The sequence below is a fragment of the Urtica dioica genome, chromosome 5, assembly GCF_054948205.1.
Source record: "Urtica dioica subsp. dioica isolate 48M chromosome 5, U.dioica_male_clone48M_v1_H2, whole genome shotgun sequence".
NCBI lineage: Eukaryota > Viridiplantae > Streptophyta > Magnoliopsida > Rosales > Urticaceae > Urtica > Urtica dioica.
Genome location: NC_142760.1, coordinates 33,993,865 through 34,018,927, shown reverse-complemented (window position 1 = coordinate 34,018,927; position 25,063 = coordinate 33,993,865). Strand labels below are relative to the sequence as shown.

The window sequence follows — 25,063 nt, the reverse complement described above, 5'->3', positions numbered from 1 at the left end:
ACTAAGCATGCTTCGGTAACTAGTACAATACTATGTTCCTTTGCTTTGAGATTGGCAGGACAGTTCTTTTTATCGGCTTTGCAAGGTCTCTTCTTAGTTCCAGAGGCGGAGGCTTTTTGCTCAGTAGCATGTGCCTCTCCTTGATTCCCCTTTCTCTTAGTGAGACCTACAGCAGTGTGAAGTTCCTTCATAAGCTTGGTAACAGTGTACTCTAGCTTGTTTATGGAGTAGTTCATCTTGGAGGAATCAGGAGATGCGGGGAGAGTTTCTAAGATCATATCTATGACACTCTTCCCATCAATCTCAGATCCTAGGATTTCCTTTTTATTCAGAAAACTAATGATCAGTATCATAAAGTCTCCAATAGGAGTCCTAGCCTTCATGTGACAGTTCATAAACTGTCGAACTGCTTGTTGCCTTGTTTGACGCCTTTTCCCTCCAAACGTCTCAAGGAGATTGTAGAGCATGTCGGCGGCAGTCTCAATGTCACGATGTTGCTTTTTCATCATAGATGCCATCATATAGCACCTCACAATCTCATCGGATCGAAACCAGGCCGCTAAGGCGTCATTGTCCTCTTGAGTTGAATCATCATTCGACAGAGGAGGACACGGGGTGGTGAGTACCCATTTGTGCTTGTTAACGGTAGGTATTATGTCGAGGTTACGTTTCGAATCTATGTAGTTTTCGTTATCGAGTTTGTTCGAGGAAAGAATAGTTGAGAGAGGGTTGGGAGACATATTGCCTATAAAAGTTGAAACAAGTTTATGATTAGTCTTTGGTTTAGGATTTAAGTTTGGTTAAGACTTTATAAAATCCAAAGGTGTTATAAACTAAACGATAATTTACTCCTTCGAGGGAAGGCCGCAAAAAATCTCCATTTATAAGTAAATGACACATCATTAATGCTTAGCCAAGATGTCAATACATCAACTTGACTAGCCACCTTGTAAATTGGTTTGATCACTCACATCCTTTCGCAGGGCCTCGAGGGAGGATTACTAGGGATTGAGTCTAAGTGTGTAACCAACCACTTAGTCCAAGAGGTCGATTTTGAAAAACAATCCACCGAGGGGAGGCCTTGTCATCATCGTCTCACTCTCGGACGTAGCTCATTGAGCAATGATCAGAGCAAAGCGCCCTTGAGTACTTTCATTTAAGAGAGGGCCACGAGGGTGACTCTTAGTCCGGCGACACTTGCACTTTTCATTAGTGTTGGGGATCGCGGGTTACAAACAACAAGTATAACCCTCCCACTTAGTTTTTGGAGTTGGTTCATCGACTCTTTTAAGTTCGGAAACAGATTTCCTAGTTAGAGAGCGACGGAGCGGACAACTAGAAGAGAATCCTAGATCGACATGTTCAGAGCAGTATTAGTGCATAAAGGCACAAGGTACATACTCGATCTTTTCCTATTTTCTATTTCGGGAAAGTGCGTGAGGGAAGTGTGAACTTCAACTCACTCGAACACTTGAAGGTTTTGAGATTACACATCTTTTTATTTTTCGGCTTTGTCTACAAAGAGACCTCCCACTCAAATTTTCAAGAGCATGTAGATTTTGAACATATGTGATATAGATATAGTTTTGAAAACATTTTGAAAATTTATTTGATTTGGATGACAAAAATTTTTCAAGTTTGAAAGTGAAAACGGTTTTTCAAAATTCAAACTAGTTTTGTAAAAATTCAATTTCAATTAAACTTTCAAAAATCAAAACATTTTAATCTTACACATCATGTTTATAATCATATGAAAAACATTTTTGCTCAAGAAAATTTTCTCATTAGAGTTCTATAACTCATGGTAGTGGGGTTTGAAAATCCGGAATTCTAAAAAACTGGAGTTTCAGACAGCCGCGCACCTCGGAGTAAAATCGCCATAACTGGCGGCTCCGATGTTCTTTTGAGCCGAAACTGGTGGCATTGGACAGAGGAGAGACAGAGCTTTAATTTGATTCAAGAATCATCAAATTTCGATTTCTGAGCAGAGAGTTATGCCGCTTTTAATGCGGGTTTACATTCCAGCTCGAAGAAAAAGAAATAAATTAAAGCTTCGTCCTTTTAGGTGCGAAAAAGAATCGAGTGCAACGGAACGTTTTAAGATGTTATTTAAAGCTTTTATTTGTGTTTTATTAGCAGGGTAATAACATGTAATAAAAGAAATAACAACATGCATAAAACGATTCAAGTAAATAAACGAAACTAGCAAGAAAATAAAACTAGTCACAAAATTTACTTGAAAATTCTCAAACCTTTAAAACACGTTTTTCAATATAAAAAATTAAAAACTTTTAGAACTGATTCTAATGTGTTTTAACATCATCCCAAACTCATAGAAAATCAACATGCTTTTTAATTTAAAGGCAAGAGTAATAAATTAAAAAAAATCTAAGATAACAATTCTAACTTGTCACAAAATTAGTAAACTTTCGAAAACGATTTTCAAGCTCATAATTTTAAAAACATGCACATGCATTCCTTTGACCATAGCTCTGATACCATTTGTTGGAATCGATCTAGGGTTTGAGAAAAAGTTTAACGCTTCGTTAAGCGGCGGAATTTTAAAAAAAAAATTTTAAGTAAAACTAGTTTTTACTAACCTAGACAAGAGCATGTACATGTAAATAAAAACTAATATGAGCTATTAAAGTTACTAACCTTTTTGACGCTTGAACATTGATGAGCCTTCGGAAGGTTGGCAACGTTCGTCTCTCCTCGCAGCACGTCTCTCTTTTCTTTCCTCGGGAACTCGAGCAACCACGATAGTTTCTATCACAAAATCACTCAAAAAGAAGGAATCAGTGAGTGGGCACTTTTAAACACTACGACTTAAGAACGAGTCTCGAAGTCGCAGAGCTAAACACTAGGTCGAGTGAGGACCTAGGTGCCAGAGCAAGAAAATCGAAAATAAACTAGAGAGAGAGAGAAGAGGACTTCGGCAACCACAAGTTCTAGAGAGAGAAGCTCTCAATCTCTAACTTATGTGGAATGAAGGGAATGAGGCCTCTATTTATAGGGGAGGTTCTACCTTCAATAAGGTAGTTTCCTTTTTCATTAAATATCACATATTCATGAGCAAATATTGCTCTCCTTCCCTTAGAGTCACTCGGCCAAATAGGCTTCTAGAAGCCCTTGGATTTGTTTCCTTTTTTGTTCCATTCCTTGCTTCTTTCTCAACTTGGCCGAAATTCTTAAGCATCCTTATGCAAATTTGTTTCCTCTTTTTCTTTTGGCAAGTATCTATATACATTTATGCACAAAATAAACTCTCTTTCCTTGGGTATTATGGGCGCCCATATTGATTCTAGAAGGAGCTTCTAGAAGCTTCTTCATTTGTTCATGACAACATGAGAAAAGCCCATAAAGAATTTTCAATAAAATTCTTATGAAATGAAATTAATTCACAAGGCCCAATAATCAAGTTATGGCCGAGTGACATTAAGTCATCAAATGAACTTGTCAAAAAATTTATTGACATTCATTTCATCCTTTGTCTCAAAAGACAAAAATACCCTTTTGACTATTTTCGTTCTTGTTTTGGCTTAGCTTCCAGTTTAACTATTCCTATCGATGTGATTCGTGACAGTGACCTCATGGACCCAAATGAACAAAGCTTTAGCTAAACACTTGGACTCAAAAGTTCACAAACCTTTTCCAAGTTTAGCTTAATGCCAACTGACTCCACTAAAGAGCTGACACTGAAAATCTCTCGGTTCAAATGAATTTATTTTCTACTCAAGAATTCACCTAATTATAATGAGCGGATCCACTGAATATTATCTATGCTACCCTTCATGAATGTCATCAGCTAGTCGGGATTTACTAAATTACCATTTTACCCTTCTAGCTGTTATTTCCTCAACTCTTTTGTCGCTTGTGAATAAGTTAGAAACAATGTATATGACGAGGAGCTAACAAGTCACATTGTTTCATCCAAAAAAGTCAGGACTCAATTTGGACACTGGCCAGTTCATTTATTCACACTCCAAGGAACAAAGCATGAGGTGACATACATTGCATTTCAGCAATCTTGTACATGAATTCCATATCTATGAGAACTTCACAAAGTTACTCATGACATACTCACAACTTAGTACTTCACCAATAGGCCCTGTTCGGAATCACATAGTGAGTCCGAACTCTGACTTTCTCAAATGAGAATACTAAGGTGTGAAATGGCATGTCTCATTTCAGGATTAAGGTAGGCACGATGCAATTCATACATAGTGACTTCGAGACATAAGAGGTTAAATGGTTTGTTCTTATCTTGTCTCTAGAAGTGCACTGGTCAATTCAGTACCTTCGGAAGATACCTAGAAGAACTATAGAGTCTCCAACTCTCAATGCCTCATAACCAGACATCATAGATTCTTCTAACAATCATACTGAGGTCAATAGTCCTTTGACCATAAGATTGCGAATATATCGTTTTAAGCAAACTACGAAGAGTTTGTTCATGCAAATCTACATTTGTCTCTTCGTAAGTTGTTAAGTTTGTTTATGGACTAAAAGACTATGGTTTTATCATAAAGCTTCAAACAAAGAAAGAATGAATGAACGTTTCAACTTTATTAATGAATAGATAGGCAATTACAAGCAAGAGTCTTCATGAGACTTTATTACATCAAATGTACAATATAAGGATTACAACTCTTCTTGTGGGCACCATTGACAACAGTCTAGTATAGTGTAGACCATAATTACGAGTAAGTCGTAAATACCTCAGTACTTTCACGATTTCTTTCCAGTGCTCAGAACTTGGATTACTCGTGTATCTCGCAAGTCTACTTACAGAGTAAGCTAAGTCAGGTCTAGTACAATTCATCAAGTACATTAGACTTCCTATTATTCTAGCATACTCGTTTTGAGACTCGCTATCTCCTTTATTCTTAGACAAATGGTGACTAGCGTCGATTGGAGTTCTAGCGACTCCACTATCATCCTTTGCAAATTTGTCTAGAATTTTATCAACATAGTGTGATTGACTCAAAACAAGTCCGTTAGATGTTCTTTTAATCTTGATTCCCAAGATAACATCGGCTAATCCCAAATCTTTCATATCAAACCTCGAATTCAATATATCTTTTGTGGATTTAATCATGCTCTCATTGCTTCCAACAATAAGCATATCATCTACATATAGACACAAAATCACATAACCGCGTTCGGTCGTTTTAATGTAGACACACTTATCACACTCATTGATCTTGAAGCCATTTGACATCATGACATTGTCAAATTTTTCATGCCATTGTTTTGGGGCTTGTTTGAGTCCATACAATGACTTAATCAGTTTACATACTTTCCTCTCTTGCCCATGTGCAACACACCCCTCGGGTTGGTCCATGTAGATCTCTTCTTCGAGATCACCATTTAGGAAAGCAGTTTTGACATCCATTTGATGGATTTCAAGGTTGCGCAAAGTGGCAATGGCTATAATCAATCTTATAGATGTTATTCTCGTCACATGAGAATAAGTATCAAAATAGTCAAGACCTTCTTTTTATCTATGACCCTTAATTACAAGTCTCGCCTTATATTTATCAATTGAGCCATCCACTTTCATCTTCCTTGTGAAGATCCACTTATAACCAAGTTTACTTCCAGGAGGAAGGTCAACTAGTTCCCACGTGTGGTTATGCATTATCGAGTCAATTTCACTTCTTATGGCATCCTTCCATAAGTGACCCTCGACTGAATTTACAGCCTCTTTATAACTTAGATGTTCGGCCTCTAACATACAGGTAAGGAAATCAGATCCAAATGACTTCTCCACCCTAGCTCGCTTACTTCTTCGAGGTTGTTTAGATTCTATCTCATCCTCGGATTCCTCATCAAAATCTTGAGATATTTCTTCTATATTCTCAAATTGTTGATTTGACGAACTCGGCTCATCTTCCTTAGTCTTATACGGAAATACACGTTCAAAAAACAATGCATTTTTAGACTCAATAATAGAACCTTTGTGTATATCAGGATTTTTAGATTCGTGCACAATGAAGCGATAAGCATTGCTATGATGTGCATAACCAATGAATACACAATCTACGGTCTTCGGACCGATCTTCATCATTTTAGGTGCGGGAGCCAAAACCTGGCCAAGCACCCCCACATTCGCAAGTATTTATAGGAAGGCTTCGTTCCTCTAAATAATTCAGACGGGGATTTATCCTCTTTCTTTCGAGGTATCTTATTCAAAAGATAATTCGCAGCCAAAATGGCTTCCCCCCACATTTCTTGTGGTAACCCCGAGCTTAGCAACATCGCATTCATCATCTCTTTGAGAGTACGGTTCTTTCGTTCGGCAACGCCATTCGATTGAGGAGAATATGGTGGAGTGACTTCATGAATAATCCCATGTTGAGCACAAAACGCACCAAATGGTTCCACATATTCACCTCCACGATCACTACGCACCATTTTAATCTTTTTACCAAGTTGATTCTCAACTTCCAATTTGTACATGGTAAATTTCTCAATTGCCTCATCTTTGCTTTTAAGCAAATACACATAACAATACTTCGTACTATTGTCAATAAAAGTCACAAAGTATTTGTTACCACCTATCGTAGGCATGAATTTCAAATCGCATAGATCGGTATGGATTAATTCAAGTGACTCACTTTTCCTTTCAACACTATGAAAAGATGTTCTCGTTAATTTGGCTTCAACACATATCTCACATTTGTGTTTAGAATCAATATTAAATTTTGGTATACAATCCAAATTAATTAATTTGCGCAAAGTATCATAATTCACATGACCAAGTCTACCATGCCACAAATTAGATGACTCAAGCATATAAGCAGAAGAGGAAGCATTCTCATTATTATTCTTGCCAGTAATGGCGATTACATTCATCTTCCACATATTATCTTTGATATAGCCTTTATCCACATACATCCCATTTTTACTAAGAACAATCCTTTGAGACTGAAAAACCATCTTAAACCCATGGTTACAAAGGAGAGTTCCAGAAATAAGATTTTTCCTAATGTCGGGTACGTAGAGAACGTTGGTGAGCTTCATTTCCTTCCCAGAGGTCATTTTGAGGATGACGTGCCCAATCCCCATGACGTCGGAGGTGGCCAAATTTCCCATGAATAGCTTCTCCCCAGTCGGGCGCATGTCGAGCGAGCAAAACGCGTTTTTGTCGGAGCAAACATGGCGGGTAGCCCCAGTGTCTAGCCACCACTCCTTGGGGTTTGAATCGACCAAGTTTACTTCGGAGACCACGGCGACGAGGAATTGGTCATCTCCCTCGGTCTCGACAGCATTGGCCTCACTCTTCTTCTTCTTTTGCGGCTTACGGCAATCCGCGGCGCGGTGACCTTCTTTGTCGCAGTTGAAGCACTTTCCAACAAACTTTTGTTGGTTCTTCTTCTTGAAAGCAGCCCCTTTAGCCCCAAGCTTGTTGGCGGGCTTCTTGCCTCTCGAGCCTTCACCATGCTCGACGATGTTGGCTCTCTCGGACGTGGTTTTGCACCTCTTGTCGGAGCCACGGTTGTCTTCCTCTATGCGAAGGCGAACCACCAAATCTTCAAGACTCATTTCCTTTCGCTTGTGCTTAAGGTAGTTCTTGAATTCCTTCCATCCCGAAGGTAGCTTCACGATGACGGAGGCAACTTGGAAAGACTCGCTAATGGTCATTCCCTCGGCTTGAATCTCGTGAAAGATAAGTTGCAAATCTTGCACTTGACTCACGACCGTCTTATTGTCCACCATTTTGAACTCGAGGAAGCGGCCCCCGATGTATTTTTTCGAGCCCGCGTCCTCGGTCTTGTAATTTCCGATCGAGTAATTCCCAAAGCTCTTTAGAAGACGCCTTGGAACTATACACGTTGTATAGGGAGTCCGCTAGATAATTCATCACATAATTCCGACACAAATAGTCGAAATCCTTCCAAGCGAGAAACGCCATTCTCACTTTCGGATCGGTCTCATCCTCTTGGAGAATCGGAGGATCGTCGGTCAAAAACCGTACAAGGCCAATGGTGGTCAAATAAAAGAGCATCTTTTGTTGCCATCTTTTGAAGTTCAAGCCATCGAACTTCCCCGGTTTCTCGGCCGGCATCATCATGGGAGGCCCTCGGACCGCGCCCGCATTTTGAACATGACCCGTGGGTCCGTTCACGGCCATAGCCGCCATCGATTGAACAAGACCCGCGGGTCCGTTCCCGGCCAAAGCCTCCGGCGAATTTTGCACGACAATGCTCGGGTTTGAGGCGTTGGTCGTCAATACCTCCATGTTGGAAGGCAGCGGGATGATCGGATTCCCCGAAGCATCCACTCCGTTCACAGTGTTGTTGTTGTTGTTTTTTTCCATTACTACAAAAGAAAACACCCAAGTCAAAAATGTTGAAAGGTTCAACACAAATAAAATTATATATTCAATCTCTTTCCACGAGCAAGCTGTCTAAGAGCAAAATATTACTTTAAGATTGTTAGAATTATTAATTCAAAATATTTATTTTTCTGGAAAAATAAAACCGACAGCTTAAGAAAAGGAAATAAATATTACAACACAACAATATTATGAACAAAGGAAAAAAAAATAAGATGGGAAGCAAAGCCGAGGACCGTTCGACGGTTTCCTTAAAGTAATATTGCCCTCCCCGTGGGTGCCGGAATCGACGAGCAATTTACCTCCCAGGATACAACGGCGGAAAGAGAAGAGGTTTGCACCAAACGGACTTCTCCGGCGAACTAAACCTCTAACAGAACTGATCACCGACTACAAAAGGAAAAAACAATTTCTGGGAAAGAGAAGGAGCTGAGAGAAGCAGTAGAAAACTCTGCGTCTTTCGAATGAGATGAGCAAGCCTCTATTTATAAAGGCCAAGGCTGCGTTGGTTGAAATTCCAAATTGTCCAGCCTTAAAGGCATTTAACGCAGGTTATTACAACCATTTAACACACTGGTTTGAACTCAAGGACAAGCGAACAGTCCAACGTTTTCAGCCTTAATGGCATTATTACACAGCCATAAAGCGCACTTAAAGCTCAAAGAACCATTGAATCGAAGAATACAAACTGTTGGCTTTAAGTCTCAAACATACGCTTCGTCACTTCGTCCGGTCGAGCTCGTCCAGTCAAGCTCGTCCAGTCGAACTGGAATAACTTTGTCACTAAGTCCAGCCGAGCTCGTCCAGTCGAGCTCGTCCAGTCGAACTGGAATGACTTCGTCACTAAGTCCAGTCGAGCTCGTCCAGTCGATCTGGAATGACTTCGTCACTAAGTCCAATCGAGCTCGTCCAGACGAGCTGAAATGACTAGCCCAGTCGAGCTGGAATGACTCCTTCACTTCGCCCAGTCGAGCTGTAGTGACTCCTTCACTTCGGCCAGTCGAGCTGGAGTGACTTAGTCACTTCGTCCAGTCGACCTCGCCTCGCCCAGTCCAGTCTGTCACTATCTCAGTGTGTGATAAAGCATACTTCAAACATCAATTTCTCATTCATTCTAGCTCTATTTTTGGCAAAATTATAATCGATATTATACCTCATTCCGCAAGGAAGAATAATACGAAAAAATTCCGTTGAGTGGAACTCACTCACCCTTTTTGCCTGAAATCAGCAGCTTAATAGACAATAAATACTCAATATTGTCTATTTACTTCTCTAATACTCCAACAATACTGTTGCTTATTCTGTCTTCAAAAGTTATTCCATGTAACGTAGTCCATGAAAATGAATAAATGAAGCGAAGATATTAACAAACAAAGAGAAATAAAAATTGTGTAATTTTGACTATTTTGTTAAAAACTTAAAACCTTGACTATTTTATTAATCAATGTTTTTCCTAAAGAAAAGTCTGTTGTCAATTGTGGTGGAAATTCGCCTAAAAATACAAAAGTAGCTAGTAAATTGAGTTACTTATATATGTAGAGGCATATATCAACGATTAGTGGAATTTGCTAAGTATTGATCACTTAGCAACTTTCTCCGAAAGATTCCATCTTTCTTTATTTAGATCAGATCAAAGACAATACAAAAAATTAACACAAAGCCATGTGTTGTGTTTATATATGATGTATGTTTATGATCAAAGAAGCTGATAATCTTAATTAATAATGTTCTTGAATATCATCTCACGAATAGATAATACGTTGTTACAAGTCCACAACATACTAATGATGTTTTAAAAAGTCGTTTCAAAAGAGAGATGGTCGTCGAAATACGGCTAGTGGATAAACCGAACCACTTTAGCCAATTATGACCCCACATTATATATATTAGGGCAATTGACGACATAAATACTTTAACTTTACGACTTTATACACTTTAATACCACATCTTTTTTTTTTCGCGGCTAAAATACCAGACGTTGATTACTAGCACCATCGCTAAGATGAAAACGTTAACTGCCGACGTGGACTCTGAAAAATGAATTTAAAGTTGAAAATGATGTAAAATAAATCAAAATAAAATAAAACCCATAAAGCTTGCTGGTTCATCGAGCGGCGATGCCCGCCGGAGTGCCCTCTCTCCCCACACTTCCCGCCGGAGAGCAGGACCAACTTCGAGTTGGCCCTCATGGACGTGCCGAATTACAGCGTCATCGGCTGGCTCCAGACCGGAATCCCCGTACGGGACCGCCGCGCCCGCGCCGGAGAAGTCGTGGAAGATGCCGCCGGCAGAGGCGGCGGCGGAGCGTTCACGCAGCAGGCCCGGGAGGTCCTCGTGGAAGCGGTGCTAAGCGAGGTGGCCCGGCGCGACGCCGCTCCGCACCACCGCCGCGGCCAAAACGGCCAGCTCCCCGTAGTCTACTCCTACATCGCCCCCTGCTGCCTTCCCGACCTCGCGCCGCTCCAACGTCGCCGCGCCGCGCTCGACGACGGAGAATCTTTCGGCGAGATTTCTGACGATGATTTATGATAAGAACATTCAGGTTTCTGATCTTTCTTGTTTAATTACCGGTGGTGTTTTCACTTTAAATTCATTTTTCAGAGTCCACGTCGGCAGTTAACGTTTTCAACTTAACGATGGTGCTAGTAATCAACGTCTGGTATTTTAGCCGCGAAAAAAAAAAAGATGTGGTATTAAAGTGTATAAAGTCGTAAAGTTAAGGTATTTATGCCGTCAATTGCCCTATATATTATAATATGTACACACTGACACTGCAATAATGAATAATGTATACAAACAAATAAAAAAAAACACGGTTTCTTATACACCACTCGTTTGCTATCTGCTGATAGTATCAAAGAGATGGGTAGCATTGATCATATACCCTTAATTCAAAATAAACCATCTCTCCATCTATTTTCATCTCTTTCATTCTCACTCTCACTTTCTCTCCACACCAAAGAATACCAAATCCGACGTGAGCCTCATTCCAACGTCCAACCACATCAAATCCGACGAGTTTCAATGCCCACCACACCAAATTTTTCTTTTTTTTAAAAAAAAAAATCTGGATTTCCGATGGATTCCGACGAAGACCATCGGAATCCATCGGATTTGGTCGGATCCGACCGAATCCGATGGATTCCGATGGTCTTCATCGGAAATCCAGATTTAAAAAAAAAACAAAAAAACACCTCCAAAGATGGATGCAGCCACGTTCCGACGAGTTCCGATAGATTCCGACACGTTCCGACGAGTTTCCGACACCCTCAAAAACTATGGAATTTTTTTCAAAAACGATGCGAAACCCTCAAAATCGAAGCTAAACATATACCCAAATTCCTAATCCTAGCGCAACCAATTCGAAGGTGACAAGAATTGTGATGAAGATTATTTGAAAATGAGAGAAGAATATGGGTCAAGGGTATTTTTGTCCAAAATTGGTACAAAAGTCCAATTTTGGATATTTTTTAACTAGCGGGTCTAATTGAGATATTTTCATAACTTTTTGGTCTAGAAAATGAAATTTCTAAATGAATAATGTATACAAACAAATAAAAAAAAAAACACGGTTTCTTATACACCACTCGTTTGCTATCTGCTGATAGTATCAAAGAGATGGGTAGCATTGATCATATACCCACTCTCTCTCTAAACGACCATAACCAAAAAAAAAAACACAAAAAAAAATCTCTAAAACTTTGAAAGGTTTTATGTAGATCAGATAAAATCTGTATCAGTTTAGAGGTAACAATGGCAGAGACGTTCCTAAGTCCTGTGATTGAGAAACTGATTGAGCTTCTGAATGACGAAGTCAAGTCGTTGAAAGGAGTTCGCAAGCAAGTCAACAGTCTTCAAAAGGAGTTGAAGATCCTCCAGCCTCTTCTCCGTGACGCCGAAGCCAAGTCTGCCAAAGGAGAGCTCAGCGACGCCACGAATGAGTGGCTTAGACAGCTCAGAGACGAAGCCGAGCGAATCGAAGACGTCGTCGACGAATACACTTATTACGCCGAGCAGCGCCGTCAAAGTGAAGTCGGTTTCATCGGCTCTCTGCGCAAGCCAGCTCACATCGTCAAGACCCTGAAAACACGGCATCACATAGCCTCTGAGATTCAAGAAATTGAAGATTCATTGCAAAAAATCAAAGACAGTGGTCTCAAGTACGGGCTGAGACCCTTCGAGCAAGGCGGATCAAGTGGCGGGGATGGGAATTCACGCGTCGACCCTCGCATCGGTTCGCTCTTTCTTGAAGACAATGAGCTTGTTGGCATTGGATCTGTGTCGGCGGAGCTGGTCACTACTTTGGTGGAAGGTTTGTCTGAGCGTACGGTGGTTTCATTAGTGGGAGAAGGTGGGATCGGAAAAACTACTCTCGCCAAGAAAGTATACAACGATGTTAAAGAAAAAGGATGCTTTGACATTCATGTTTGGGTCACTGTGTCCCAATCCTACGACATCGACAAGATTCTCAAGATGCTAATGGCTGAGATCTGCTCAACTGGGGGAGAAATGGCCAGCGTTGAACAAGCGCTCACTATCTTGAGAAGCTCTCTAGCGGCGAAGAGGTATGTGATCGTTTTTGACGATGTTTGGCAAACTGATTTCTGGAGTGTCATAAAGCATGCTTTTCCTTGTACTAGCAATGGTAGTAGGATTCTCGTCACGACTCGTAATTCTAGAGTCGTAGATTCCTTTAAGTCAGAGTCATGGGAAATGTTTGTCAAAGCAATGAAGACTTGGTCTATAGAGCAAGCATGGGAACTATTTTGTAGAAAAGCATTTCCACTTTCAGGTTGTCCACCTGAGTTGGAAAATTTGTCTCTTGAAGTATCAAGTAAATGCCAAGGATTGCCACTTGCTGTTGTTGCCATCGCTGGTTTGTTGTCAAAAAAGAAGCTTTGCAAAGTAGAATGGAAAAGAGTACTCGACAATCTCAGTTGTGCATTTGAAGAACAACATGAGCTCTCAAGTGTTTCAAAAGTTCTCTCGCTCAGCTATCATGATTTGCCATACTATCTTAAATTGTGCTTCTTGTACTTTGGTGTTTTCCCAGAAGACTTTTTCATTGAGGAACAAAGATTATGTAGAATTTGGGTTTCTGAAGGCTTCATTGAGTCGAGAAAAGACAAATCGTTGGAACAAATCGCTGGTGAGTACATGACAGAGCTTATCAGTAGAAACTTGGTTTCATTTGAGTTGCGATTTGGATCTGATAGAGTCTGCAAAGTGCATGATTTGATACGAGATGTAATCCAAAAGAGAGCTAGTGATTTGGGTTTTTATCAATTATTCGACAAAAATAAGACGAGTTTTGAAAAGAAGGGTCGGCGCTTGATAATTCACAACACTACAGAGAATGTTTTGGAAAATGTTTGTGATATGAAGATTCGCTCGGCTGTTCTTGTTAACACTAGTGACGTATCAGATTCTTTTGTAGTTGGTCTATTCAAAAAACATAAATTGTTGAAGGTTGTTGATTTTGAAGATACTCCAGTTGATAATGTGTCAGATATAGGGTATTTGTTACACCTTAAATACCTAAATTTGAGAGGCACAAAAGTCAAGACTCTCCCGAAGTCCATCGGTAAGCTACATAATCTGCAAACACTGGATGTCTTTGATACTTTAGTGCGGGAGCTGCCACATGAGATCAACAAACTGCATAAATTGCGTCATCTTTATTGTGGCTTTAACGACAGAGAAATAAAATATAGTGTCAAATCATTGATTGGTGTGAGGATGCATGAAGGGATTGGAAATTTGGAAGAGTTACAAACACTATCTGCATTGGAAGGTGAAGTTCATTTGATGAAAGAGCTACGAAGGCTGAGTAAACTGAAACTTTTTGGCATTTCAAAAGTGGGTGCAGAGATTTGTAAAGTCCTTTGGGAGTCTATTGAAAAAATGAAAGATCTTGAACGATTAGGTGTAGTCTCAATCAACAATAAAGAGGTGTTAAATTTAAACTGCATTTCGTCTCCTCCTCTTCGTTTGCGGAATATCCAACTGAGGTGTCGACTACAGCAACTGCCGACTTGGATTCCTGAGCTTCAGAATTTGCAGGGTCTTGACTTACATTTCTCGAGGTTAGTCGACGAGCCGCTGAAATGCCTCAAAGGTTTGCCCAATTTGGAATACCTTAATATGTTAAAGGCGTACGATGGAGAGGAATTGCTGTTTGAGGAAGGCGGTTTTCCAAAGCTGAAGACACTTTGTTTATGGAGTTTAAAAGGACTAAAGGTGATTAAGTTTGAAAGAGGAGCACTTCCTCTTCTCGAGAGGTTAGACATCGGACCTTCCCCACTGATGAAGGAAATTCCAGGCAGTCTTCAACACCTAACAAAACTTAAATCCCTTAGAGTTTTTGATATGCCAATGGAATTTGTGAAGGCTCTACAACCCGACGGAGTCTCTGAGTACTGCAAGATTCAGCACATATCTTCCGTCACTTTTTGGTACGACAAAGGCAAAGGGTTTGATTATGATTCTTACAAACTTGGTAGCACAGAGCTTTTGCAACTTCTAGAGGAACAACAATGATGTAAGCAATGTTTCAATATACTGCAATTTCAATTTGCTTGAAATGAACTTGATTTTATATTCAATATATTTAATTTTTTTCAGGGAAATTGGACGTCATCGCAGATCACAGCGTTACGAGGTATCCAAATTATTTTTCCTCAACTTCATGTATGCCTTAATTCTTTACATTTCACGATTCAAGCACTTGCATAATAACAGATCGAATAAAAGCCAGTTTCAACACCCCAATGAAAAGAATTAACATTTGACACTGCTCTCATTTGTATTTGTTTCTTTTCTTGTAAATATTTAGACAGCTGCGTGATTAAGTTAATTTCATACTCAATTTTTCGTTTTAATATATTCTTTCACTTGACACTACTTCTTTTTGAAACTTGTTTTTAATTTTCCTCAAACTTTTTTCACCAGGGAGCATGGAATGCTGAACGTTAGGGCATTTCTGATCAATGCGTGTTTGATTAATTATTCTCAAATTCAAACAATGTGTGTTTGATTATTTATTCTATCAGTGTTTGTAGCTTGAGATGGTATTTGTCTATGTTTTTTGTTATTCCAAGATGAACTTGAAGATTAAGTAATTTTTCAGTAATGATATTTCAAGGTACTCTTTCCTCTCTCGAGATTTTCCCATTGCGGTTTGCTCTTGAGAGGTTTTAACGAGAAATCTTTTAAAAAAATGTTTTTTTTTCCTTCATCTTCTATATTTGTACCAGAATATATATACTTGGTAAAAAAAAAAATTATGTTATATGAAGTTCATAATAATTTGTACTTCTTGCGTGCTTTTTCATTCAAATTTCTCATTAACAATAAACAGAACTTGAGTACATATATTCTGAGAGATGAGATGAGACGTTAAAAAATAGATTTGATGTTTGTGAAGAAATGAGAGATGAGATGAGAATAGTTGATAACTCTTCAAATGTTTATAGATCATAACATATATGTTTGAATGAGTTTAAATATTGATCGAGTCTTCATACCCCGAAAAATATGCATCATGTAAATAGGTAAATTATAAAATAATACCACGGCCACAGCATATTGCAAACTCTAATCAATAAATCACTCATTGGATACTTAAATATTTCATGAATAGAATAATGTAGAAATCATCAGAGCAATGCAAAAAAAAAAAATAATAATAATAATAATAATAAGAGTCCGTAACTCATGGATCTAAGAGAAATTTATGGAGCAGAATAATAGCCATTACCATGTGTTTCCATCTGAGGACTAACTTTGTGGACAAGGATTCGAAAGCCAGAAATTGATTGCAAGTAAAGAGGAACGTAAATTATAAGTTTAAAGACAAATGTAACGTAGATTGATAGAACTAAGTGATGTAACTTTTATACTCGAATAATAACGTGATATAATTAAATCGTTATTTTGTAACAATGAAAAAAAAGGAGGGAAAATAGTTGAGGACAATTTTGTAACAAAATTATCCTCATGCACTTATTTGCTAATAGAAACGTCTGATTTTGGGTTTGGGTTTAATTTAGGAAGGAGACTTACTCTTGCTATCATAGATGTCAAAATCCCTTGTTATTATTAATAATATTGAAATATTAAGGGTGGTACTGAATGGGTGAGAAAATCATAACGAATCAAGATGAGTTAATTAATAAAAGCACGAAACTATTTACATTCACGTCAGATTAATTTATAGTTTTTTTGTAACTATCTTATCCTTTTACTAAACTTAAGAGGGGAAAACAAAAATGTAGAAGCATTGTAACAAAGAAAAAAAAAAAAAGCCTTTTAAAAACCTGTGTAGTTTGATAATAATCATGTTGTTTGCTATTATTATGTACTGCCTAGTCAGCAAGTCAACGTGTACAGTCAACTAGTCCAAATTGTTACATCGTATTGGTTGGACAGTTAGTGATTAATTACCTATACATACTGTGTAAACGAGTAAATCAATACAATTCAAGTCATTTGTTCAAAGTTGCAATTCCCTCCTTTTCTCTATTTTTGCAATATTAGTCTTAATAGTCGTGTCGTTGGCAGTCTTAAATTCTTAATATTCACAAATCACAACCTTCCTTCTTTTTCGTGGTCTTCGTCTTCGCTGAATTCATTTCAAAAGGTTCATTCTCATTTGCTTGATTTTAATTTCGATATATTCATGTCACTACTACAAATATTGGATTATACAACCCATTTTCTACAACGCTTATTTTTAAGCATTGTAAAAACTAAGGATTCTACAACGCTTAACATAAACGTTGTAGAAACTGAGTGTTTCTACAACGTTTATGACTGGATTATACAAAGCTGGATTCTACAACGCGTGACAAACGTTGTAGAATCATTCTACAACGCGTGACAAACGTTGTAGAATCATTCTACAACTGTTTTTAAGCGTTGTGAAATCCTCGTTTTATAGTAGTGTGTGCTAATTCATGATGCATTTTTTTTTAATTCGAGGCTTTCGGATTTCGGGCTTTGTTTGTTTCCCAAATCACAACCAGGTACTCGAGAAATGGGAATGTTTGCAAATCACCTTTGAGATTATCTTCCTCTTTGTATTCCTATTTGTTAAGGTTTTTTTCAATTTCATTTTTTTATATGATGGAGATGAAACCCCACATCGTTCATAGCTTGTGTTGTGTTTGACGAATTGTCTCAATAGAACTGCAAAGTCTGAGCGTATTAGTTTCACTAATCATTTTGTCTAATTATTTTTGTGCTCAAACTAACTTTATTCACCAAATTAGTGAGTTACAACTGTTTGTTGGTTGAATATGTGTTGATATTGTGTTCTAGATAAGATATATTTCTATTGGATTATTTGGTTGATTTCTGAAGTTCCAGAATTTGATTGTTTGTTGTTGTGTGTCCTGTTCGGTGAGTGCAGAGCTACGGCTAGTTGCGGCTGGAATTTGTTATCCTCACTCATCTCCTTAATTTGTTGAGAGAGATAATGAGATAAACAAAGACCGAGAGAGTTGTGTGTCTCTGTGAAACTCCTTGGGTTGGGATTTCAAGTATAAGAGTCTGTCTTGTCTTTTTAGCTTATTTCCATTATGCTATATGTGCTAAGAACAAGGTCAAGGAACTCTGGTTTGTGTCCTGTCTTTTTTGTGATTTTTCTTTTTTCTTTTTGATTTTTCGGTACTGATGGTTTTTTTTTTTTTTTTTTTAATGATAGAGGTGATAAGGGTTAAACTTTGCGGCTCTTAGTTAGGCGAAAGCCATGAATGTATTAACTTTAGGATTTTAGTTTATTTAAAAAGGTCAGACGTTTGATGTTGAAATTGGTATCCTTGAATTTAATTACAAGCTTCTTTCATCTACGAGGAAATAAGATTAATGATAAAAACAAAAAAAACAAAAAATTAAAAAAATCTACTTGCTACTTTGGGTCATCGGCATGCAAATGTCTGAAATTGAAATTCATGACACTGGATGCCGGTGGTACTTTAGTACGTGAGTTGCCACGTGAGATCAACAAACTGAAAAAAATGTGTCACATTTCATGTACCAATTTTGATAAAGAAAGAAAATATAGTGTCAAATCATATATTGGTGTGAGGATGCATGAAGGGATTGGAGATTTGGAAGAGTTACAAACACTAGCTACAGTGGAATCACATTCAGGTGATGTTGGTTTCATGAAAGAGCTACAAAGGCTGACTAAATTGAAAGATTTCGGAATTTCAAAAGTGAGTGCCGAGACGTGTAAAGTCCTTTGGGAGTCTATTGAAAAAATGAAATATCTTGAAGAGCTTTGTCTAGCATCAAGCAAAAATGAAATATCTTGCGATATTTCCAATTGAGTTGTCGACTACAACATCTGCCTTGAGTTTTATTTCTCGAGGTTAGTCGACTAGCCGCTGAAATGCCACAAAGGTTTGCCCAATTTGAAATATCTTAACATGTATAAGTCATACGATGGAGAGGAATTAAAGTTTGAAGAATGCAGTTTTCCAAATTTGAAGACACTTTGTTTAAGGTGTTTAAAAGGGCTAAAGGTGATTAAGATTGAAAGAGGAGCACTTTCTCTTCTCGAGGAGTTAGACATCTGATTATGATTCTTACAAATTTGGTAGCACAAAGCTTTTGCAACTTCTAGAGGAGCTGCAATGATGTAAGCAATGTTTCAATATACTGCAATTTCAATTTGCTTGAAATGAACTTGATGTTGTTCAATTTATTTAATTTTTTTCAGGGAAAAATTAGCCGTCATCACAGATCACAGCATTAAGAGGTATCCAATTATTTGTCCTCAACTTCATGTATGTCTTAATACTTTACATTTCACGATTCCAACACTTGCATAATAAAAGAGCAAATAAAAGTCAGATTCAAGACCCCAACAAAAAGAATAAATATTCGACACTGTTTTCATTCGTATTTGTTCAAGAAATATTTATTGAGCAGCGTGATTAAGTTAATTCCATACTCAATTTTTCATTGTAATAGATGCTTTCACTTGACACTACTTCTTTTTGGAACTTGTTTTTAATTTTCCTCAACCTTTTTCACTAGGGAAGCATGGAATGCTGAACCTTAGGGCGTTTCTGATCAATGTGTTTGATTATTTATTCTCAAAATTAAACAATGTGTGTTTGATTATTTATTCTATCACTGTTGTAGCTTGAAATGGTATATGTCTATGTTTTTTTCTGATGCCAAGATGAACTTGAAGATTAAGTAATTTTTCAGAAATGATATTTCAAGGTACTCTTTCCTCTCTCGATGATATTTTCCATTGGGTTTGCTCTTGGGAGGTTTTAACGAGACTTTTTTTTTTCGTTCTCATTAGGACCTGAAAATATAAACGTATACAGTTATAAATCAACATAAAAAAATGGGGATCATATTGATATTTCTCTGGATTAAAACTTTAGTCGTATATGTATACCATTTCGCTCGAAAGGAAAGCATTATATATTTTACAAAAAATTGATTGCTTAAGCCACGGAATGTGTAGCAATTTAATATTGGCCAACGTTTTGTTAATAATTCGTAAATAGCCTAGTTGTTTACGTGGCTGCACATTTATGAAGGATTTTTTTACAGATTTGCCCTTGTATACTCGGATTAGTAACTTCTTATTTAGGCAGTTTTTTTGTTTGAAATTTGAAAATGATTTCGGCAAGTATTAATTTAAACAAAATTCAAATTTTGCGAGATTTTTGAAAGTTTTGATTCAAAAATTTAAATTTGAGGACGTGGAGTTGGTAATTTCAGCGCATATTTTTAGGTTATTAGTTTCTAATTTTGTTACAGAATATTTATTGAAAATCTGTTATTAATAATTCCATTTATTGAAAATATTTATAGTTGATAGTTATTCAATAGATTTTGGCCGCCAATAGTTGTTCAAATTTTATAGTTCCAGGATTCAACGTTTGAAATTTTATCTCTCATAAATCACAACCGTCCTAAGCATGGATGAATGGTCGTCCTTTTCTCTAAATGATTTAGGTATGTGTATTTTTCTCAGTTTATCCTGTTTTGATAATTGTTTCCTCACGCTAAGTTTACCCATTTTCTCCAGTGAATTTATTTGAGCAACAATGCCATGAATCGTCGAAAGCTTTATTGCCTCATTCTAGTCATGAAGACCCCCCGGCAGAAATTGTTATGTATGATGAACCGGATTTGAGGAATTTTCCTATGAATTTTGAAATTAATGTTAATAACGTATTTAGACGCAAAGATGTACTTCAAATGGCTATTGGCATGGCTGCAGTTCGCAACAATTTTGAATTCAAGGTGTTGAGATCCAGTAAAACGCGTTATAGTATTGGTTGTTCGGATCTGCAGTGTTCTTGGAAGTTAAATGCGTCGGTTTGCAAGAAATCTGAATTGTGGGTAATAAGGTCATATGTTAAAGACCATACTTGTTATGGTAAATCTATTGTGCACAAGAATAAACATGCATCTTCTGTTCTTATTAGCAAATGTGTCAAAGATGATTTTCGGGGTTCATTGGCAAATCAAATTACGCCTTCCGGTGTTGCTGAAATTATGAGCACACGATTTAATGTGGAGGTAACATATTTTCGGGCATGGAAGGGTTGGAAAGAAGCTTTGAGGGATATTCGTGGTGATTTTGAAAAATCATATAGTCATTTACCACTAGTTGGTGAAATGATCAAAGAGAAAAACCCAGGTTTTTATTTACAGCTTATTTACAATCATTGAAGTCTGTAAATATTATATACATTTACACTATGGATTCAGTTTTCTTTTTGTTACTTACTAATTTTTTTTGTAAATTAAAGACTTATTTACAGAGTATTTATTGTTATGTTGTAGGTACTTTCTTGAAAGGAAAATCTCAATGGTACTTTACTTTTGGCTACTGCTCAAGATGGTGATAATCATTTGTTCCAATTAGCCTTTAGTATTGTGGATTCTGAAAATGACAAATCTTGGTCTTGGTTTATGATGCATCTTCGAATTGTGTATAGTGTTCGAAAAGACTTGGTTTTTGTTTCGGATAGGCACAAGTCAATTAACAAGGCGGTCAGCAATGTTTTTCTGGAGGCGAATTTGTTATATACATGCAACATCTTTGGGGTAATGTGAAGGCCAAATTTGGGAAAACATACATTCAGCCTCTTTTTTATAGATGTGCTAAAGCGTATTCAGTAAGAGAGTTTGAATATTGGCTTAATATACTCTCCAACAACAAAGTATAAATAAAAAACTATCTTCTCAAAGCTAATCCAGAGCTTTGGGCTAGGAGCAAGTTTCCGGGGAAGAAGTTTGATGTAATGACCACAAATATTTCTGAGTGTTTGAATGCTGTTTTGCGAGAAGCTAGAGGGTGGCCGGTTGCATGTCTTGTTTTGAGTTATAGAAGTCTAATTCAAAATTGGATCAACAAGAAGAGGGAGCTAATTCCAAAGATGCATTCAGGGCTTACAGGAACTGGGTTCAAGATGCTTTTTGATTCGCAGGAGGCTGCTCGATCTATGAATGTAAGTTATAATCTATTCCAGTTTTTGTTAATTGCATTATTATTTACCACCTATTTACAACATCATTGAACGTCATGTTATTTACACGCAATTGCAGGTTAATGCCATCAATGACAATGAGTTTGAAGTTGTTGATGGTGCAATTCGTCGAGTTGTTGATGTTTCTCTTAGGACTTGCACATGTTGTTATTGGCAGCTTAAAGATTTTCCATGTTCTCATGCATGTGCGGCTTTATATAGAAAAAATTTACGTCCTATTGATTTTGTGCCATCATATTATACCCAAGAATACTTTACTGCCACGTATGAGAAAGATGTTTTTCCAATTTCTCATGAAGGCGATTGGGAGTTGCCTATTGATGCTCAAGTTATTAAGCCTCCCATTCATAAACGTCAAGCTGGGCGACCGAACGAGAAGAGGTATCGATCGAAGCATGAAAAATTCCACCCGTACAATCATAGATATGGAAAATGTGGCCAGATTGGTCATAACAAAAGGGGTTGCCAAATTTAGTTGGATGTTGGGATGTTTTCAATAATTTATGTCTTTAACTGATTTTAAGTTTCTGTTGTTTATATTTTTGGAGATTTTTGAATAATGGTTTGTTTATTGGTTGAACATTTGAAGTTTATGCCTATTGTTAGACTTGAGTAAATGAGAAGTATATAGTATTTCTGTAATAAAAGTGTTTTACAGACATTTATAGTTTGAATATGTTGTTATGACGTTATTTTATTTTGTTAATAACTATTTTATTAACAAATTACAAACAACAGACTGTTAATAACGTTTTGTTTGTATAATGTAAATAGTTGGTAAATACGAAGTACATTAACAGAATTATATAAGAAATCTTATTGTAAATAATTGGTAAATAAGATGTCTATTAACAGATTTGTTACATTAAAATCTGTTAACATAGTAGCTAAGACCCAAAATATAGTAGTTTAATTCATATTAATTTCGATACTTAATATTGTAGTTTAATACATAATACTGGATGTTCCAACCACGTTAAGACCCAAAATGAGTGTGATGTGCTAATTAACATTCATGAATTAGCCCTCAGTCACATAATAGTTATGGTTTTCAAAAGATAACTTAGGAACAATTATACTAGAGTTTTAGTAAATAGCATATACTCAAATTCCTATATCAAAAGATGGGTGGCTGCTTTCTTCATTTGCTGTGTTATCTGTTTCTTCGCCGTCAGGTTCTTCGGTAGGTCCACCTTCTTCGGTTATCTGTTATCTGTTTCCATTCCAAGCAGTGGTGAAATATCCTACCATAGAGAGAGTCGTAAATGACGGGTTAGTAAATTAAATAGGACAATTTTTGGAAATTCAAATAAGTTATATTTTGTACCATGAAAATAGAATCAGGGATTGTTGGCTCTACTTTTGAAGTTCTTTTTCGGAGCATCTGTAAATGGGATGTCATTCTCATTAGTGTCAAATACTTTTGGTTTGTATACTGTAAATAATTGGTAAATAAGAAGTATATTAACATAATTGTATAGCAAATTTCATTGTAAATACCGGGTAAATAAGTTGTCTATTAACAAATTGTATATGTCATGAATAAGTTCAACATAATACCATGTTTGTTAGTGTCACTTGAGTGGGCTTTGGTTTTGTTACTTTCCTCACCCCTGGGACCTGTAAATTGATAACCACATGACGGCATTATAATTCATATTAAATGTAATCGGTATTGTTTACCTCTTTTGTTTTCGGGATTTGCACAGGTGTAGTTTCTTCGGGTTGATTGATAGATGTTGTATCCTGTTAGACAAAATGGTAGACGTAGTTAAACATATATTTTCATTGTGATGATGAAACTTATTTACACGGAATGGTAATAGCGTGCATGAACATCTATTGGAGTTTGATTTGGATTCTCAACTGTTTTAGTATGCATTGTACCACTTGAGCCATGTATATATAATAATGGTTAGTTTTTGGTTAATTGGAAAAATAAACCAAAAATAATACCGTTTATTTTCTTGGTTGTTGTGGTGTTGTTTCATCATAATCATTTCGGATGTACACTTTTGAAATACATCCAATAAGGCGTCGTACTTCTCATGCGCCTCTTCGACACACTTCTTGAGCATTTCTATTGTTTGGAGAGCATACTCCAACTTCATATGGACATCATTTGAGGATTTTCTTGGTGCTTCACTTTCCAAACCTTTCGAACTGCTAACTACGCCTTTGCCTTTGTCAACTGCTTTGGGGGCAGGCTCCGGACTAACAGCGTCTACTCGTTCTATGTACCCAGTTGCTTGCTCTTCTTCGGTAGCATTTACTGGACGAATGCGCAGCTACAACAAAGACAGCCATTATTCACAACCAAGTGTTAACATATTTACAGAATAACATAGAGACAACTAATATGTTTTCAGGTACCTCATCATTGTCGAAGATATATTGTTGCAGTTCGTCGTATTTCGGGCTGTAATTGAAATTCCACTTGAGGAGTCGGGGTATGCTCAATTCTGTTGTACGGGTTGCATATCCTTGGGCTTCAAATTCTGGAATGACTTCATATGCCCAAGCAATTAATGGATGTAGGAACCCATCTATATTGAATCCTGTTTTTTCAGCTGCATTGTTTTTGGATTTCTTTAGAGAATGGCATAGTGCGTTGAAGCTAACCGTGCCCCATGGATAGCTTTTGCATAATTCTGTGTCAATGGCCATTTTTAAGTGGTCATTGAGAATCTAAGCTTGTCGTTCCCTAGGCAGAATCATTGTCTCTAATATTTCCAGGTTAATAAGTGCCACTCGTTCCTCGTCACTACCTCCAAATTTGCTGCTGAGGATGCCCAGTAAGAATTGTGCTCGTTGAGTACCGGTCACCTTGAAGTACTCATCCTTCAAAGGATTATCTGAGCGTAGCTGATCGTGTATACGGGGCACTCGATCGCAATTCAACCCTGTAAATAACATTCGTTAAAACTGTAAATAACTCATCAATTAACCAATAATACCTAATAAAGTCAGCTACAAGGTCTGTTAAATATTATCTGATATTAACTCAAAGTCATACATATTGAAGACCAATATGTTTCCGCTTATATTGAAATGGAGCTCATCTATATTCCCGGACTCCACTTGACTGAGCACTAGTAAATGCGCCAGTTTTTTTTTGGGTATACATGGCCTTGTAGGTGTTGAAGATGAGCAAATGGGCCACGACTGAACAGCTCCTGTTGGTATT

At 37.3% G+C, this 25,063-nt stretch overlaps 1 protein-coding gene and 1 pseudogene across 2 annotated transcripts in view; both read left to right on the top strand.

Moving 5' to 3' along the window:
* LOC149398029 (disease resistance protein RPM1-like) overlaps positions 1-25,063 on the top strand; it is a 90,283-nt pseudogene that overhangs the window by 52,800 nt on the left and 12,420 nt on the right. The window lies entirely within an intron of this gene.
* Positions 11,960-15,706, top strand: LOC149398030 (disease resistance protein RPM1-like). The gene is made up of 2 exons (XM_089615926.1): positions 11,960-14,885; positions 14,969-15,706. The coding sequence occupies exon 1, from the start codon at positions 12,098-12,100 to the stop codon at positions 14,882-14,884; it is 2,787 nt and encodes a 928-aa protein (XP_089472052.1). The 5' UTR covers positions 11,960-12,097; the 3' UTR covers position 14,885; positions 14,969-15,706.